General features: G+C 43.7%; 1 protein-coding gene across 1 annotated transcript in view; it reads left to right on the plus strand.

Annotated features, from left to right (window-relative positions):
- The window catches only part of LOC139474019 (gamma-tubulin complex component 2-like), a 38791-nt gene extending 19426 nt beyond the window's left edge, over positions 1–19365 (plus strand). Inside the window, exons 24-31 of the mRNA XM_071256875.1 lie at positions 86–186; positions 542–612; positions 7457–7631; positions 8272–8415; positions 8741–8857; positions 9849–10012; positions 12225–12313; positions 18586–19365. Of these exons, the coding sequence (XP_071112976.1) occupies positions 86–186; positions 542–612; positions 7457–7631; positions 8272–8415; positions 8741–8857; positions 9849–10012; positions 12225–12313; positions 18586–18686 (962 nt within the window). The 3' untranslated portion in view covers positions 18687–19365. The remainder of the gene's footprint in view (positions 1–85; positions 187–541; positions 613–7456; positions 7632–8271; positions 8416–8740; positions 8858–9848; positions 10013–12224; positions 12314–18585) is intronic.

Genomic DNA, 19365 nt, shown 5'->3' on the forward strand with positions numbered 1-19365 from the left:
GTCAGTGTACAAGTTGTGTATGCACCCTGTCTGGTATTGTAGTGTCAGTGTACAAGTTGTGTACGCGCCCTGTCTGGTATTTCAGACTACAAGGTGGACCCCACGGATCTGCACCTGTCGGGGCTGGAGTCTTTCTCCTTCGACTATGTGGTCAAGTGGCCAGTGTCTCTTGTGCTCAACAGGAAGGTAAGGCATGACTTGCTGGGGCAGTGAGGAAGCCAGAGTTTGAAGCCTGGCATGGATATGTGAAACTCATTACTGGTATCTGACTGTGGAGATATATTTACAGTCCCCAGTTATATTTTTACAGTAATTTAGGTAGTTGACACTCAAATGCAATTATCACAATCTTTCACAATATACAAAGTAAAAGTTAATTTTAAATTTTATATATTAGAAATGCCAATCTTGTCAACTATGCCACATAATGATGTAGATTAGTTCATGATACTGGTAAAACCCAGATCACTGTTCCGCTGTCATGTATTGGTGGAAACAACTTGCTGTAGGAACTTTCTGAAATTGTTTGTTGTGATGGCAGGCGCTGACCCGCTACCAGATGCTGTTCCGGCACCTGTTCTACTGCAAGCACGTGGAGAGGCAGCTGTGCAGGTGGGTGTTGATGGAGCAGGAATGTCGGACTGTGCACTGCATGGGGACCTTGTACACACTACATTACTGCTAAGCTGCATGGAGTGTTGGTTTTAACCTTGCCATGTTTTATTCAGGTTAAGGAGTCCATTTAAGGAAATGTTGGATGCATCTATGTTTGAATTGTTAAAGAGAGATATAAACAGAAAACAACAGTTCGTGGCCCTTGCTCCTTGTGCCACGAGGAATTACCAACTCCTAAATGCCGATCACAGACATGTCATTGAATAATCTAAATAAGTCCCTATTGCATAGACTCAGTCCTGTTTAGTATCTTTCAGTGTTTTTATTAGTGTTTCCATTATTCAGTATATGCTGTATTTTGGCTGGTAGAAAATGATCAAGACTAGTAAATTTTTAGTGTGGCGGTCCCCTGTGTTCTCAAAAAATAATGTTTGAATTTCTTTTCTAAAACTTGACATGACTTATAGTCATAATCGGAAGTGGTTTGTTTCACGTTTTTCAGGTTGGATTTTTATGATCTTGTTTATGTCAGTACTATACTGCTATAGTAGGAAGTAAAGCTTCCAGATGAGTACATACCCATGTGAACTGCGAGCTTGTTCCATCGCGTTACATCTTCGTCATGTAACGTTGCGAGGTATAGAGAGCTCCGTAAACAGGCTACTGCTGAAAGGAGCTTGTGTGTTCTGCTGTAATAAGGGCGGGCAAGCAGGCGTTGCTGTCAACATTCGACGAGGGGGAGGGGCACTATGCCCAGGGACGAAGGATCTAAAACAACTTTTAAGAGGAATGAAAATTGACTCCGAGACTGACAAAGATACACGCACTAGTGATTGTAGTCAAAATATTGCTCAAAAACGTAATGTCAGACAGGGCCGGATACTGTCAGTTGTCAAAAGGCCAGTTAAACTAAAATTCGGAAATTTAATTCTGAATGGCTGCAGGAATTGAAATGGTTTTATGAAGAGGAATGTTGTAGTATTATGATATACAGCAAGAAATGTGAGGCAGCTTGTAAAGAAAAGGGATTTACAAAAGATTGCATTAATATGAAGAAGTCTGCATTGAAAGAGCATCACGATTGCCTGTTACACAACCATGCTGTTACCACAACTTATCTATCAAAGAACTGCCATGGTAACTCATGAATGCAGGAACGGAATGTGGGAATGACAAATTGATGGTGATGATCCAACTGGGATTTCACAAGCTACAAAACTACATTTGCAGGACTTGGTCCACACACATTTAAACAGAATTGTCATGTTATCATGGCTGACAGCACGGATATTTATCCATGACGATACCTGTCAGCAGTGTACCAGCCGACAAATATACCAGTATACAAAACTGCATATATACGGCCAGTCGGAACCCAGATTGTGAAGCTGGGTTTGGCCTGACAGTGCTATGACATCATTATTGATGCTAGGTTGTGAAGCTTGGTTTGGCCTGACAGTGCTATGACATCATTATTGATGCTAGGTTGTGAAGCTGGGTTTGGCCTGACAGTGCTATGACATCATTATTGATGCTAGGTTGTGAAGCTGGGTTTGGCCTGACAGTGCTATGACATCATTATTGATGCTAGGTTGTGAAGCTTGGTTTGACCTGACAGTGCTATGACATCATTATTGATGCTAGATTGTGAAGCTCGGTTTGGCCTGACAGTGCTGTGACATCATTATTGATGCTAGATTGAGAAGCTTGGTTTGGCCTGACAGTGCTATGACATCATTATTGATGCTAGGTTGTGAAGCTGGGTTTGGCCTGACAGTGCTAAGACATCAATATTGATGCCAGGTTGTGAAGCTGGGTTTGGCCTGACAGTGCTATGACATCATTATTGATGCTAGGTTGTGAAGCTGGGTTTGGCCTGACAGTGCTATGACATCAATATTGATGCCAGGTTGTCAGCTGGGTTTGGCCTGACAATGCTATGACATCATTATTGATGTCAGGTTGTGAAGCTTGGTTTGACCTGACAGTGCTATGACATCATTATTGATGCCAGGTTGTGAAGCTGGGTTTGGCCTGACAATGCTATGACATCATTATTGATGCTAGATTGTGAAGCTGGGTTTGGCCTGACAGTGCTATGACATCATTATTGATGCTAGGTTGTGAAGCTGGGTTTGGCCTGACAGTGCTATGACATCATTATTGATGCCAGGTTGTGAAGCTGGGTTTGGCCTGACAGTGCTATGACATCATTATTGATGCTAGATTGAGAAGCTGGGTTTGGCCTGACAGTGCTATGACATCATTATTGATGCTAGATTGAGAAGCTTGGTTTGGCCTGACAGTGCTATGACATCATTATTGATGCTAGATTGAGAAGCTGGGTTTGGCCTGACAGTGCTATGACATCATTATTGATGCTAGATTGAGAAGCTGGGTTTGGCCTGACAGTGCTATGACATCATTATTGATGCTAGGTTGTGAAGCTGGGTTTGGCCTGACAGTGCTATGACATCAATATTGATGCCAGGTTGTCAGCTGGGTTTGGCCTGACAATGCTATGACATCATTATTGATGCTAGATTGAGAAGCTGGGTTTGGCCTGACAGTGCTATGACATCATTATTGATGCCAGGTTGTCAGCTTGGTTTGGCCTGACAGTGCTATGACATCATTATTGATGCTAGATTGTGAAGCTGGGTTTGGCCTGACAGTGCTATGACATCATTATTGATGCTAGGTTGTGAAGCTGGGTTTGGCCTGACAGTGCTATGACATCATTATTGATGCCAGGTTGTGAAGCTTGGTTTGGCCTGACAGTGCTATGACATCATTATTGATGCTAGATTGAGAAGCTGGGTTTGGCCTGACAGTGCTATGACATCATTATTGATGCTAGATTGAGAAGCTGGGTTTGGCCTGACAGTGCTATGACATCATTATTGATGCTAGGTTGTGAAGCTGGGTTTGGCCTGACAGTGCTATGACATCAATATTGATGCCAGGTTGTCAGCTGGGTTTGGCCTGACAATGCTATGACATCATTATTGATGCTAGATTGAGAAGCTGGGTTTGGCCTGACAGTGCTATGACATCATTATTGATGCTAGATTGAGAAGCTGGGTTTGGCCTGACAGTGCTATGACATCATTATTGATGTCAGGTTGTGAAGCTTGGTTTGACCTGACAGTGCTATGACATCAATATTGATGCCAGGTTGTCAGCTGGGTTTGGCCTGACAATGCTATGACATCATTATTGATGCTAGATTGTGAAGCTGGGTTTGGCCTGACAGTGCTACGACATCATTATTGATGCCAGGTTGTCAGCTTGGTTTGGCCTGACAGTGCTATGACATCATTATTGATGCTAGGTTGTGAAGCTGGGTTTGGCCTGACAGTGCTATGACATCATTATTGATGCTAGATTGTGAAGCTGGGTTTGGCCTGACAGTGCTATGACATCATTATTGATCCTAGGTTGTGAAGCTGGGTTTGGCCTGATGGTGCTTTTACATCATTGTTGATGCCAGGTTGTGAAGCTGGGTTTGGCCGTTTCGTATGGTTTTGAGAGTACGCAGCAATGATACCATGTCTGAATGCATATGAATCCATGTTTGGGGCAGCTAGAAGTTTTAGAAGGGCAAAGGGAAGTTCATTTCCTTGTGAACCTATCTAACATTTTAACAGTTTTAAGTGAGATGGAATATTGGACTGCGTAAAACAACATTCACTGATTTGCTTTAGTTTGTCTTAATTAGGATGCAAGGACTCAAAAGGTAAGTAGTCCCCTCTCTTGCTTCCTGGCAGGATAATCCTGTCAATCTGAGGCATCCTAGTGTGCAGATCACTCACATGTGTAACAGTGAACTGGTCGGTCAACGTTCCCTCGGTTCAGATGTAGGCGGGGTTGGTTAATAAGTCCTCGGCTGCACATAGAGGGAATGGCGAATAGTGACATCTTGTGTTGTGGACATTCCATGTGCAAGTACTTGATCTTCAAGTTTGTCCATTTTCCAAATGTCACAGACTTTTCACATTGGCACAGTTTGCACATCTGACTCAAGTGTTTGTGGGTATACCTGTATAACATTTAATGTCCTCGACAGAACATTTGACTGTTATGCCTTTTCTTGTATGTGAGGCTGCGACCTTCTCAACAAACCCCTGTAATCTTGCTATAACTAAAACTGGTAGTCACTGCTGGCTCGTAGCCTGTTCCTAGATTCAGTCTTCCTGGGACTAAACCCTTGTCAGGATATACTCATAGTCTGGTCAGTGTGACGATCCAACCTGTTCTGTCTGTTTCTTCATGTAATCATTGTTTTCCTGTTTCCTGATCAGTCATTGTTCCAGCAGTGATGACAGATTATGTTCTGAGTATTACTTTATACTTTAGCATCACAAGTACCCAGATTACTGCAAGAAGTGTATATACTGATGTTGATTAATATAACATTCTGAAAAATGTCTTTGAAATATTTTTGATATTGTTTGAAATATTTTTGATGTTTAGTTTAGACAGGTAATGTTTTATAAATATAATCCCACTTAAGACTGGAGATCTTTATGTGTATACATGTCCTCTGCTTGTTCATTCATGCCAAGCAACCCACACAGTTGTAAAGCCATTGCCTTGTCCCACATAGCTGTCCTAAAGCCATTGCCTCGTCCCACATAGCTGTCCTAAAGCCATTGCCTCGTCCCACATAGCTGTCCTAAAGTCATCGCCTTGTCCCACATAGCTGTCCTAAAGCCATTGCCTCGTCCCACATAGCTGTCCTAAAGCCATTGCCTTGTCCCACATAGCTGTCCTAAAGCCATCGCCTTGTCCCACATAGCTGTCCTAAAGCCATCGCCTTGTCCCACATAGCTGTCCTAAAGTCATCGCCTTGTCCCACATAGCTGTCCTAAAGTCATCGCCTTGTCCCACATAGCTGTCCTAAAGCCATTGCCTCGTCCCACATAGCTGTCCTAAAGCCATTGCCTTGTCCCACATAGCTGTCCTAAAGCCATCACCTTGTCCCACATAGCTGTCCTAAAGCCATCGCCTTGTCCCACATAGCTGTCCTAAAGTCATCGCCTTGTCCCACATAGCTGTCCTAAAGTCATCGCCTTGTCCCACATAGCTGTCCTAAAGCCATTGCCTCGTCCCACATAGCTGTCCTAAAGCCATTGCCTCGTCCCACATAGCTGTCCTAAAGCCATTGCCTTGTCCCACATAGCTGTCCTAAAGCCATCACCTTGTCCCACATAGCTGTCCTAAAGCCATCGCCTTGTCCCACATAGCTGTCCTAAAGTCATCGCCTTGTCCCACATAGCTGTCCTAAAGTCATCGCCTTGTCCCACATAGCTGTCCTAAAGTCATCGCCTTGTCCCACATAGCTGTCCTAAAGCCATTGCCTCGTCCCACATAGCTGTCCTAAAGCCATTGCCTCGTCCCACATAGCTGTCCTAAAGCCATCGCCTTGTCCCACATAGCTGTCCTAAAGCCATCACCTTGTCCCACATAGCTGTCCTAAAGCCATCGCCTCGTCCCACATAGCTGTCCTAAAGCCATTGCCTTGTCCCACATAGCTGTCCTAAAGCCATTGCCTTGTCCCACATAGCTGTCCTAAAGTCATCGCCTTGTCCCACATAGTTGTCCTAAAGCCATTGCCTCGTCCCACATAGCTGTCCTAAAGCCATCGCCTTGTCCCACATAGCTGTCCTAAAGTCATCGCCTTGTCCCACATAGCTGTCCTAAAGCCATTGCCTTGTCCCACATAGCTGTCCTAAAGCCATTGCCTTGTCCCACATAGCTGTCCTAGTCATCGCCTTGTCCCACATAGCTGTCCTAAAGCCATTGCCTCGTCCCACATAGCTGTCCTAAAGCCATTGCCTTGTCCCACATAGCTGTCCTAAAGCCATCACCTTGTCCCACATAGCTGTCCTAAAGCCATCACCTTGTCCCACATAGCTGTCCTAAAGCCATTGCCTCGTCCCACATAGCTGTCCTAAAGTCATCGCCTTGTCCCACATAGCTGTCCTAAAGCCATTGCCTCGTCCCACATAGCTGTCCTAAAGCCATTGCCTTGTCCCACATAGCTGTCCTAAAGCCATTGCCTCGTCCCACATAGCTGTCCTAAAGCCATCGCCTCGTCCCACATAGCTGTCCTAAAGCCATCACCTTGTCCCACATAGCTGTCCTAAAGCCATTGCCTTGTCCCACATAGCTGTCCTAAAGCCATTGCCTTGTCCCACATAGCTGTCCTAAAGCCATCGCCTTGTCCCACATAGCTGTCCTAAAGCCATTGCCTCGTCCCACATAGCTGTCCTAAAGCCATCGCCTCGTCCCACATAGCTGTCCTAAAGCCATCGCCTTGTCCTACATAGCTGTCCTAAAGCCATCGCCTCGTCCCACATAGCTGTCCTAAAGCCATTGCCTTGTCCCACATAGCTGTCCTAAAGCCAATGAAACATGAATCTTTCATAACCACCATTTATTTCTCGTCTTTTTTAACTTGATACTTTGAACTATGAAACCTTTCTGAATTCTAACAGAATATCGTTTTGGTTTGACAAAATGGCTTCTCCTGAATCTGTAGTGCAAGAAAAATTATCTTTGATCATCACATGAGTTTTGTGAATCCAATTCTTGTTGGCCAGCCTTCACAAACATGATGTCATATTTAATGTAACATCACTTGTTTGCGAGACACACGTTTTCCGTGTTCCTGGTGTGTTAGGAATGCATTAAAAAATATTTTGTGAACAATTTCCAAATTGCTATGTATATGTTGCATTTTGATTGCTTCCTCAGAGTAGTGAGACTCTTTCCTTTGTATTAAATGAAGCCTCCCCTGAGTCCCCCGTCACCATGGGCGTGTCCTCTGTTGCAGTGTGTGGATCGGCAGTAAGTCGGCCAAGAGTTCCTCCCTGCAGTGGTCTCGCTGGTACTCCTCAGCCTTCGCTCTCCGACAACGCATGCTGAACTTTGTCCAGAACTTCGAGTACTACATGATGTTCGAGGTGGTGGAGCCCAACTGGCACATCTTTGGGCACAACATGGAGACAGTGAGTGTGAAGCAGGGAGCACCTGTTGTATGATGGAATTGCCCAGGGTAGCCAAGTGGTTCGGGTGTTTGTTCGTTGTGCTAAACACCTGGTTTGATTTCCCCATGGTACAATGTGTGGCCCCCTTTATTGTGTACGACACTGTTGATATAATAATCTAAAATTTGTGAGGTCCCAAATTCCCTGTTGTAGTTTGTGTAAGATCAGTCATGTAGAGATTCCAGTGCAGACCAGGTCTCCAGTAACCCATTCTTATCAACTAATGCAGGCCTCTAAGCAGCAATCATTTTGGTGGGCAAATGCGACTTAATTCTATGATTTGTGACCTTAATTTATCTACTGCTCGCCACTTGTCTACCTAAAAGTAAACATGACTGGCGACAATATCTGTTGGCTCCTTAAAACTTAGGATTGGCTCCTAAAATATTCATGTTAGGAGCAGCTTGGCTCCTAAACAAAAAACAAAAAAACTTAGATGGCAACCTGGCTGTTGATCCTGACAACTAAGTACTAGATGTCTATAAGCCTGATTGTTCATTCATAAGTACTTACTTTGCCTGACCTCTTTAGGTATTTTTACTTTGAGGTTATTCTGACCTCCAAACATGAAAGAACAAGGAAAGGGTTGTGGTTGTTGTAGGTGTCGAATGTGGACGATGTGTTGGCGTACCACACAGACTTCCTCAACAACTGCCTGAAGGACTGCATGCTGACGAACCCCGACCTGCTGAAGATTGTCCACAAGCTCATGATGGTGTGTGTCACCTTCTCCAACTTCATACAGGTCAGTACAAGAGACATGTTTCTGAGTGACCTGCCGGGTGAGAATATGTCCCCAGTAGCCATGCAGGACGAGGATTGGCTGGACACGGTCAGTGGTTGGAGGTGGCTTCATACCCTGTCGACCGGAACATTGCTGGTTTTCGTGAAGTACCTGGAATAGTGCTGACTGGGCGATATAAATAAACTGTGGGTGGTAGGGTGTAGTGTATGTTTTGTCAACCCATGTTATGTTATAATGTGGAACTTTTCTAACATTGTGTATTGTGATGTATATCCTGTCTAATCATGGTGTATTGTTATATAGATCTCTACTCTTGTATCGACAGAGGCTAAACCAGAGCACGTCGGTGGAGCGTGAGGTTGACCGTCTGACCCAGGCTACCCTCCAGGCCACTGGCAACGAGAGGAGGGAGGACTCCCAGAAGAAAAAGGCTGCTACCAAGGTCAGTCTCACACTGTCTAGGCCCTTTTTGATTGTACACACACAAGGCCCTGTTTGGGTGAAAACACATAAAACCATGTTTGATTGTCCTCACACAAGGCTCTGTTTGATTGTTCACACACACACACACACAAGGCCCTGTTTGATTGTCCTCACACAAGGCCCTGTTTGATTGTACACACACACAAGGCAATGTTTGATTGTCCTCACACAAGGCCCTGTTTGATTGTACACACACGAGGCCCTGTTTGTACATACACAAGGCCCATTTGATTGAACTCACTCAAGGCCCTGTTTTTTATACTTTATGTCCTGTTTGATTGTACGCACACTAGGTCCTGTTTTGGTGTAAACACATTAAGCCCTGTTCGATTGTACACGCATGAGGCCCTGTTTGATTGTACAGACACAAGGCCCTGTTTGATTGTACACACACAAGGCCCTGTTTGGGTGTAAACACATTAAGCCATGTTTGATTGTACACGCACGAGGCCCTGTTTGATTGTACTGACACAAGGCCCTGTTTGATTGTACACACACAAGGCCCTGTTTGATTGTACACACACACAAGGCAATGTTTGATTGTACACACACAAGGCCCCATTTGACAGTATGCAGACTAGGCCCTGTTTGGGTGTAAACACACACAAGGCCCTGTTTGATTGTATACACCCACAAGGCCCTGTTTGATTGTACACACTCTAGGCCCTGATTGATTGTACACACTCTAGGCCATGAATGATTGTACACACTCTAGGCCATGATTGATTATACACACTCTAGGCCATGATTTATTGTACACACACAAGGCCCTGTTTGATTGTACACACTCTAGGCCATGATTGATTGTACACACACAAGGCCCTGTTTGATTGTACACACAAAAGGCCCTGTTTGATTGTACACACACTAGGCCATGATTGATTGTACACCCAGCATATTGTGGCCACTGACAACAGGGAACTGATACATCCGGGACATGTTCTCATCAGGTTGTGACGGAACACGTGGATCAGTTGGCCAGCAGTGAGAACTTCGAGCGGACGATCCACAACTTTGACACCAACTTCTCCCGACTACTGGTCGACCTGCTGGACAAAATCATGGATTTCAGTAGCACAAACTATGAACACAAGCTCTTCAACATTCTGTACAGGTAGGCATTAACACAAACCCCCAGGCTTCATTGTATTATCTTAGTGGTGTTTGTTTATTTATTAACCCCCGTCACAAAGAGGAAGGGAGATATAGGAATGGGTGTTGTCCGTCCGTCCCTTCGTTTTCGGAGCAGAACTAAAAAAAATTGAGAGATATCTTAACTTAACCTTTTGCACTGGTGCCTTTTTGAGTTTAAAATTTTAAAAAAATTATGTTTCAAGCAGGGGTCCGGAAAATTTAAAATCCCAATTGGACATTTGCATTTAGGCCACGCCCCCTTCAAATAGCGTATTTTAGTACAACTTTTCACACACATTACAAGTTGTTACATAAGTGTTCCCTCGTTATTGCGCGCTTCGGTTATAGTTCGTGGTAATACATGGCTCCCAAAATTTACTAACATTTTTAATAAACTCAAGTTTTCCAATGACACAATGTTTTCCCCCATCTCAGAAAACATTATCAGCTGATCACTGTGATCACGTAACACTAGAAATACCAGTCAACAAATCCGAACTGAAGTATGCAATTTAATCCTATTATTATAAAATCTGGTAATAAAAAAATTGTTCATTGTTTATCTGGACTAATGATTGCAATATATTTGATTAATTATATTCAAAATTTCATTCAATAATTATGATAATGTTTACAATAATTTCGGTGAAATCGTATGCGAAGTGATCGGTAGATCGCACAACTCACCGTTATTTACAGCAAAAACGGTCAGATTACCGCTAGTGACGCCTTGAAACAAACTTTAGTTGCAAGAGAATGGATACACATATCATAAATGCCGTACCATGACTCACTAAAATTATATTTGAGGCAGTTTGACTAATAAATGTCAACATAATGTTTTCGCAGTCAAAATACATGTAGCGCGGGAAGTTCCTACGGTGACTGGTCAAAATCGTTCCATACGTCAAAAAATATCCTGCATACCATCTGTACCAAAGTGCTACGCTTGTGGTTCTTATGATTTTAAGTATATATGGTGGAAGCTGCAACTAAATAACACAATATTGGAATATATTGTTCCTGATAAAATAATCGTTTCAGATACAATTTCTTCCGACCATTGCCTCAAAATTCTTTGAAGTTCTATCATTGGGTACATTTTAACTGAATCACCGGTAGATTGGGAGAGACGTGTGCACAGCTGATTGCTATTTCCGGCTTAGTGTACGAGAAAGTACACACGGTAATCGGAATCTCTGCATGTAAAACAATGCCGTGGAGAGCAGGAAATACATTTTAAATAGTAAATCATCATGTCTAGTGATGTTTTATATCAAATTTCATACTCTTATTGACCAAATTTGTTATACCTGTTTGTTCACCTGAATTTGCTGAAGGGATACGATAACGCTTATCAATTATTTGGACCCAGAAGGTAGCGTTGTTTATATTTTAAAATGTACGGACATAAATATGGAAAGATTCCCAGTCGGACATGTCCGGTGCATATGACTGTTTCCGGACCCCTGGTTTTGAGTTTCCATGGCAACAACCTTGATTTAGACTGAAAATGGCAGTAGTGCTCCACACAACCGAACATGTCATATTGGCGGGGGAAATGAGTATTTACTGCTTGTGACCGATTTAATTGAAATCATATGTGCAATAGTACAAATATCACTTCACATGCACCAGTGTATTGTTTACGTCATCTGGACGTCATTCTTGACATTATTGGAATCTTCTTGTAATGTGAGGTCGGAATGACGTCAACGATTGTGGCTTTCTAAGACAGTGGTCGGGACCTAAAAGGGAATCGAAAGGATTAAGAATAAATGGTAATAAAGAAATCTTAACACTTGCATATGTGTCATACTGATTTTACAAAGCTTGTGTAGGAGTTCATGTATTACCCTTGTTCTCGCTCTGGAATTACAAGAATCCTCTACCTGTTTTCTGAAGTAACTTTGACACACATCCTGTTTGAGTAGTCTCTATGTTCGTCATGATGTCATGGTATGATGATGATGATGATAATGATGATGATGATGATGAGTGAGTGAGTATGGTCTTAATATCACAGCGGGGGACACCAGAAATGGGCTTCACACATTGTACCCATGTCTGGAATCGAACCTGGGTCTTCGGCGTGACAAGCGAACGCTTTAACCACTGAGCTACCCAACTGCCCCATGATGATGATGATGATGATGATGATGATGATGACTGTGTTGGCAACTCAATTTCAGACTGGATTTCAATGGGTTTTACACTGAGAGACTGGAGGCCAAGTCTGCCGAGAGGGTTCGTCTTGATGCATCCGTCAGTTCAGGGTCAAGTGAGTACTTCCATCTTTCAAAGCTTAATTAATTAAACTTAATATATTCAATTGCACGAAAAAGTCATTAATTATGTAACACAATACAAAAAAGATAGAATTCAAAATGAACAGTACTTTTTCATTTGGACATGTTATGTGTCAGTTCATGAAGTTCTGTGTAGATGTGTATGACTTTGTTTTCTTTGTTTTAGACTCAGTAGACGACTGATTTATACAAGCTGGTAATACTCATAGATTAGTTTGGAACAGTTTGTTTGAGTTGCTTATACTGCTAGTTGAGTTGACTCTGAGATTCAGATGTTACAGTTATATTAACATGTTATTTGAGTTGTTACAGTTGTACATGACATTTTACTAACTTGCAGTTGCAACATTCACATTGTGACGTCTCTAGGTAACACTGACGTCTCTAGGTAACACTGACGTCTCTAGGTAACACTGACATCTCTAGGTAACACTGACCTCTCTAGGTAACACTGACGTCTCTAGGTAACACTGACGTCTCTAGGTAACACTGACATCTCTAGGTAACACTGACCTCTCTAGGTAACACGGACGTCTCTAGGTAACACGGACATCTCTAGGTAACACTGACCTCTCTAGGTAACACTGACGTCTCTAGGTAACACTGACGTCTCTAGGTAACACTGACATCTCTAGGTAACACTGACGTCTCTAGGTAACACTGACGTCTCTAGGTAACACGGACGTCTAACGACTTCATGACTTGATGGAGGTTGTTCTGTACCCACTGTCACACTGCCACAGGGCGTCAGGGATTGTGTCCATCCTGTCTTGCTGCATGACAGACTGTATGTTCCGGCACACCTCAGCACTGTCACACTTGCCACAGGGCGTCAGGGATTGTGTCCATCCTGTCTTGCTGCATGACAGACTGTATGTTCCGGCACACCTCGGCACTGTCACACTTGCCACAGGGCGTCAGGGATTGTGTCCATCCTGTCTTGCTGCATGACAGACTGTATGTTCCGGCACACCTCGGCACTGTCACACTTGCCACAGGGCGTCAGGGATTGTGTCCATCCTGTCTTGCTGCATGACAGACTGTATGTTCCGGCACACCTCGGCACTGTCACACTTGCCACAGGGCGTCAGGGATTGTGTCCATCCTGTCTTGCTGCATGACAGACTGTATGTTCCGGCACACCTCGGCACTGTCACACTTGCCACAGGGCGTCAGGGATTGTGTCCATCCTGTCTTGCTGCATGACAGACTGTATGTTCCGGCACACCTCGGCACTGTCACACTTGCCACAGGGCATCAGGGATTGTGTCCATCCTGTCTTGCTGCATGACAGACTGTATGTTCCGGCACACCTCGGCACTGTCACACTTGCCACAGGGCGTCAGGGATTGTGTCCATCCTGTCTTGCTGCATGACAGACTGTATGTTCCGGCACACCTCGGCACTGTCACACTTGCCACAGGGCATCAGGGATTGTGTCCATCCTGTCTTGCTGCATGACAGACTGTATGTTCCGGCACACCTCGGCACTGTCACACTTGCCACAGGGCGTCAGGGATTGTGTCCATCCTGTCTTGCTGCATGACAGACTGTATGTTCCGGCACACCTCGGCACTGTCACACTTGCCACAGGGCATCAGGGATTGTGTCCATCCTGTCTTGCTGCATGACAGACTGTATGTTCCGGCACACCTCGGCACTGTCACACTTGCCACAGGGCGTCAGGGATTGTGTCCATCCTGTCTTGCTGCATGACAGACTGTATGTTCCGGCACACCTCGGCACTGTCACACTTGCCACAGGGCATCAGGGATTGTGTCCATCCTGTCTTGCTGCATGACAGACTGTATGTTCCGGCACACCTCAGCACTGTCACACTTGCCACAGGGCATCAGGGATTGTGTCCATCCTGTCTTGCTGCATGACAGACTGTATGTTCCGGCACACCTCAGCACTGTCACACTTGCCACAGGGCATCAGGGATTGTGTCCATCCTGTCTTGCTGCATGACAGACTGTATGTTCCGGCACACCTCAGCACTGTCACACTTGCCACAGGGCATCAGGGATTGTGTCCATCCTGTCTTGCTGCATGACCGACTGTATGTTCCGGCACACCTCAGCACTTGCCCCAAGGCATCAGGGATTGTGTCCATCCTGTCTTGCTGCATGACAGACTGTATGTTCCGGCACACCTCGGCACTGGTCCACGGGGCACACAAGACCCCAGTCACTCTGTTCACCTCCATGTATTCTCAGTCACAATTGCTCCAAGTAAATTGTTTCATAGGCATTTCTTAGAAATTGACGGATGACAAAGTAGACAACAAGCTTATGGATAACAACTTCTTTATTGGACTGTAATAGCGACACTTTGGTAGATCCTTATGCCGTTGTGAAGCAGTCTGGCAGTGTGATAAAGAAATTGTTATCCACTCCACTCACTCCTCCTCTCACTCATTTATCCACTCACTCACTCACTCACTCACTCACTCACTCACTCACTCACTCACTCACTCACTGTGTTAAAGAATACATTAAGTATGTATTCACCAGCTGTTGTGGGAATTATGCCTGCCTGTCAGAGATCAGCTTGCTTCCTTTCTGTCACTGGTTCCAGCATTAGCCAGCAATGTTTAACACTAAGAAAATGTAGTTCAACATCGCTTTGCAAGAGGTACATTGTCATGTAGTGTTGAAATGGGCGAAGGTCATGCCTCCCGGTCTTGTCTTGTGGGGGTGTGTATGTCTGATTGATGGTTCGGCTGAGTGACTTGATTTATCTCCTTGTTCCCTGATGGCACGGAGTGTTGCTCATGCTGTCGTCCACTGGTTTGCCTGATCAAATCTCAATGACTTACATGTTGTAGCTGGAATATTAGCGGCTTTTAACCACATTCATTCATTAATTCATTCAGCCACACCCCCACACACACCCTCATAGTCGAGATACTGATAACAGCACTAACAAAGACAAAGAGGCTTAGTCCTTAGTTTTAGATTACTGCATTGAATGCAGTGCTGAAATACAATATCAAAAATACCTTTGCATTTGAGAAAATAAGAGTGAAAGAACGATTTTATTCCAATTTGCCTGCCATCGTCACTAAGTTTTGAGTCCCAGATACCTCCTTGCCCACTGTGTGTGAGCAGTATGTACCAACTTGACTGAGGTTGTCATCACATCCTTGTGGTAAGGTGAGTGAATTATGTTTAGCGCCGCTTTTAACAGTATTCCAGTTATATCACGGCATGTCAGCTTAATGTGGGAGGAAAGCCCGAAGTGATGCAGGTCTTAGATGTTTACAACTTTGGTGAAACCCATGAGCACAGGTATGGTGTTGACAAACCTAGAAACATAATTTGGGCAAACCGGGATTCGAACCCACAAGCTTAGGTTTCTGGCGTGCCCAAGGGACGCAACTCTGCATAGCGAATTGCGGCACCTGAGACAACTGGGCCACCCGTGCCCCCTTGTGGTAAGGATGCCCCCACCATGGGCAGTTGGACCCTATAACACATGAACTGGTGTAATGCCCACCAACTCACTCACTCACTCACTCACTCACTCACTCAAACACAGTCACTCACTCACTCAAACACAGTCACTCACTCACTCAAACACAGTCACTCACTCTCACTTACACACAGTCACTCACTCACTCACTCAATCTCTCACACAGTCACTCTCTCACTCAATCTCTCACTCACTCACTCACTCAATCTCTCACTCACTCAACCTCTCTCACTCCCTCACTTACACACAGTCACTCACTCACTCCCTCACTTACACACAGTCACTCACTCACTCATCTCTTTGATCTACTAGCATCCACAGCACTAGTCTGGAGCTGTAAAGTAATTTATAATATAATGTCTCATGTTAATTACCTTAAACCATGCAAACAAACAGAATGCAACCATAAGATTAATTTGAAACATTGTTGAGAAAATGTTACAAAATGATATAAAAATCTGATATATTTTAATTTTTTCAACAGTTTTTTTTTAATGCATACCTAAAACTCCAAGAACCATGGAAACATATCTTTGTTATGTTTTATATCACTTTTTTATATACCTGTTGTGAAACAGGCAGGGTCAGTCTATAAGGCCATAATAAATTAATTGCTAGATTATAATCCACTTTTCAAAATTTGGGGAGGGAGGCTTTTTATTTTTTATTTTCTATTTAAGTCGTCAAGTTGAAGACTGGACATGTTGGTATGAACACTCGATGAATGAAATAACAAAGATAATAAATAAACATCGATTTCAACAATAGCAGTCCCATCTATCTGTGTCAAACTTATTTTTGTTTTCTCTGCCCCAACTTGTACTCGTGTGTTCATGAATGTCTCCTCAATCGACGTTAATTTGTCAAGTTCCCCACAAGAAAACTTGAATCGTTTGATAGACATTACTTAGAAGTTGATGGATGACAAAGTAGACACAATTTATGGACAACAACTTCTTTAATACTGTAAAGGCGATATTTAGGTAGATCCTTATACCGTTGTCAAGCAAGGTCAACGGTATAAGGATCTATACCGGAACAACGGCTTTACAGTATTAAAGAAGTTGTTGTCCATAAATTGTGTCTACTTTGTGACAAGCAAACTTGTTGAAGATTTCCATAAGAGTAATAGACTCTGGCAAAGGACAGGCATTCCAGTCTTTAGTGGTTTACACCCCCTCTCGTATTTTCAAAATAGCGAACACCATCTTGACAGCTGACAACAAGCAGGCGATAGGCAGGCATGTGCCGAGAGTCGGTTGTAGACCACTTCACGGCATGTCGTAAACATGAAAGGGCTGTTTGACAACTGATGTCATTACAGTGCTCTCAACATTTCACTCGGCAAATAAGATGAACTTGTTGGGGAGTTTAGTCATGAGTCAGGATGATGACCTAGCACTTAATTTATTGTGGCCTTACAGAATATTCTGTGATGCCCACTCCATGACTAGATCTGCAGACTTGTGAAACCTGTGTGACTCGACCCTGGTTTCAATGTGACTGATTGAAATGGAAAACCAGCTTAGGAATCTTTTTGCTTCTGTTAAGAAATCAATCGCTGTGTGCAGTTGCTGCCATGAGTGTTTTGTTGTTTGTCAGCTTCTTGTAGATGCTATGAAACTGAACAACGCAGGTGGAAATATTGAAGTGAAATGGAGGCCTGACAGTATCCTAGGATGTAGATGCCGTGTGGACTGTGAATACTTTTCTACTTACTTCATGACTGTTGTCGGTATTAAAAATATTTTAGTTTTGAGATAGGTATTTGTAAGATCTAAATGATTTAATCCATCTGTTCCAATGAGAAGTGCAGGCTCCTTGTGCTTTTGTGTCTGGTGCCTTGATGGACTACTGTACTACATTGACACGTTGTACACATCTGGGGAAATGACACTTTGTAGAGGCATCTGGGGAAATGACACTTTGTAGAAGCATCTGGGGAAATGACACTTTGTAGAGGCATCTGGGGAAATGACACTTTGTAGAGGCATCTGGGGAAATGACACTTTGTAGAGGCATCTGGGGAAATGACACTTTTTAGACATCTGGGGAAATGACACTTTGTAGAGGAATCTGGGTTATTTCTTCATTATCTTTGTGGAATTACCTAGGATTTGTTAAACAGGGACTGCAACCTGATAGTCGTGAATCTCTAGTGAGAGATGTTTGTGTCTGCAGAATCTCCAGTGTGAGATGTTTGTGTCTGCAGAATCTCTAGTGTAAGATGTTTGTGTCTGCAGATTCTCTAGTGTGAAATGTTTGTCCACAGATTCTCTAGTGTGAGATGTTTGTGTCTGCAGAATCTCCAGTGTGAAATGTTTGTGTCCACAGATTCTCTAGTGTGAACTGTTTGTGTCTGCAGATTCTCTAGTGTGAAATGTTTGTGTCGATAGATTCTCTAGTGTGAAATGTTTGTGTCCACAGACTCTCTAGTGTGAAATGTTGTGTCTGCAGATTCTCTAGTGTGAAATGTTTGTGTTCACAGATTCTCCAGTGTGAAATGTTTGTGTCTGCAGAATCTCTAGTGTGAAATGTTTGTGTCCACATAATCTCTAGTGTGAAATGTTTGTGTCTGCAGAATCTCTCGTGTGAAATGTTTGTGTTCACAGATTCTCCAGTGTGAAATGTTTGTGTCTGAAGAATCTCTAGTGTGAAATGTTTGTGTCCACAGAATCTCTAGTATGAAATGTTTGTGTCTGCAGAATCTCTAGTGTGAAATGTTTGTGTCTGCAGAATCCCTAGTGTGAAATGTTTGTGTCCCCAGGTTCCTCGGGGTCATGGCCCACGGCTACTTTCACCAGTCAGAGACCCGACACTGCCAGATACGTCCCTGGCATTCACAGGAACCTGCCCGGAGAATCTTGAGAGTTGGGGAGTCCCCCAGGATGAATATGGAAACGCTCTCTCCACAATCTTGTACAGCAACAGAAGTGCCAAGTCTCCTCATCACTGCGTTTCATGCCCTTACATTTCAGAATTGTGTGCCACAGACTATTGTTAAACAACACAACCAACACAAGCTCATAGTGACAAGCCTCTGTCAGGAGTATGATGATGGACATTGAACTTTTTGGGACTGATTTCATCATCTGAAGGTCAACAAGTTCAAAGTCAAACATGTTGAGGTCACAGACATATTTACAATTTCCCCACTCTGAAATATGTTGGTGAGTTGGTAGGAGCTCTTTGTTTTTATTAAATCTACCATGGCACTTAGGAGTGGGAGTCTTAGTTTTGTAATGGAGAAAAGTTGTTTGTTGCATTGTTATATGAAGTTTTGTTATGGCGTCACAGTCTGGTGTGTGAGTGTGGTGTTGTATGCATCACGGTCTGGTGTGTGAGTGTGGTGTTGTATGCATCACAGCCTGGTGTGTGTTGGTGTTGAATGCATCACAGTCTGGTATGTGAGTGTGGTGTTGAATGCATCACGGTCTGGTGTTTGAGTGTGGTGTTGTATGCATCACAGTCTGGTGTGTGAGTGTGGTGTTGAATGCATCACAGTCTGGTGTGTGAGTGTGGTGTTGAATGCATCACGGTCTGGTGT

Source organism: Haliotis cracherodii, unplaced genomic scaffold (genome assembly GCF_022045235.1).
Source record: "Haliotis cracherodii isolate W230 unplaced genomic scaffold, xgHalCrac1.p SCAF_3, whole genome shotgun sequence".
Taxonomy (NCBI): Eukaryota; Metazoa; Mollusca; class Gastropoda; order Lepetellida; family Haliotidae; genus Haliotis; species Haliotis cracherodii.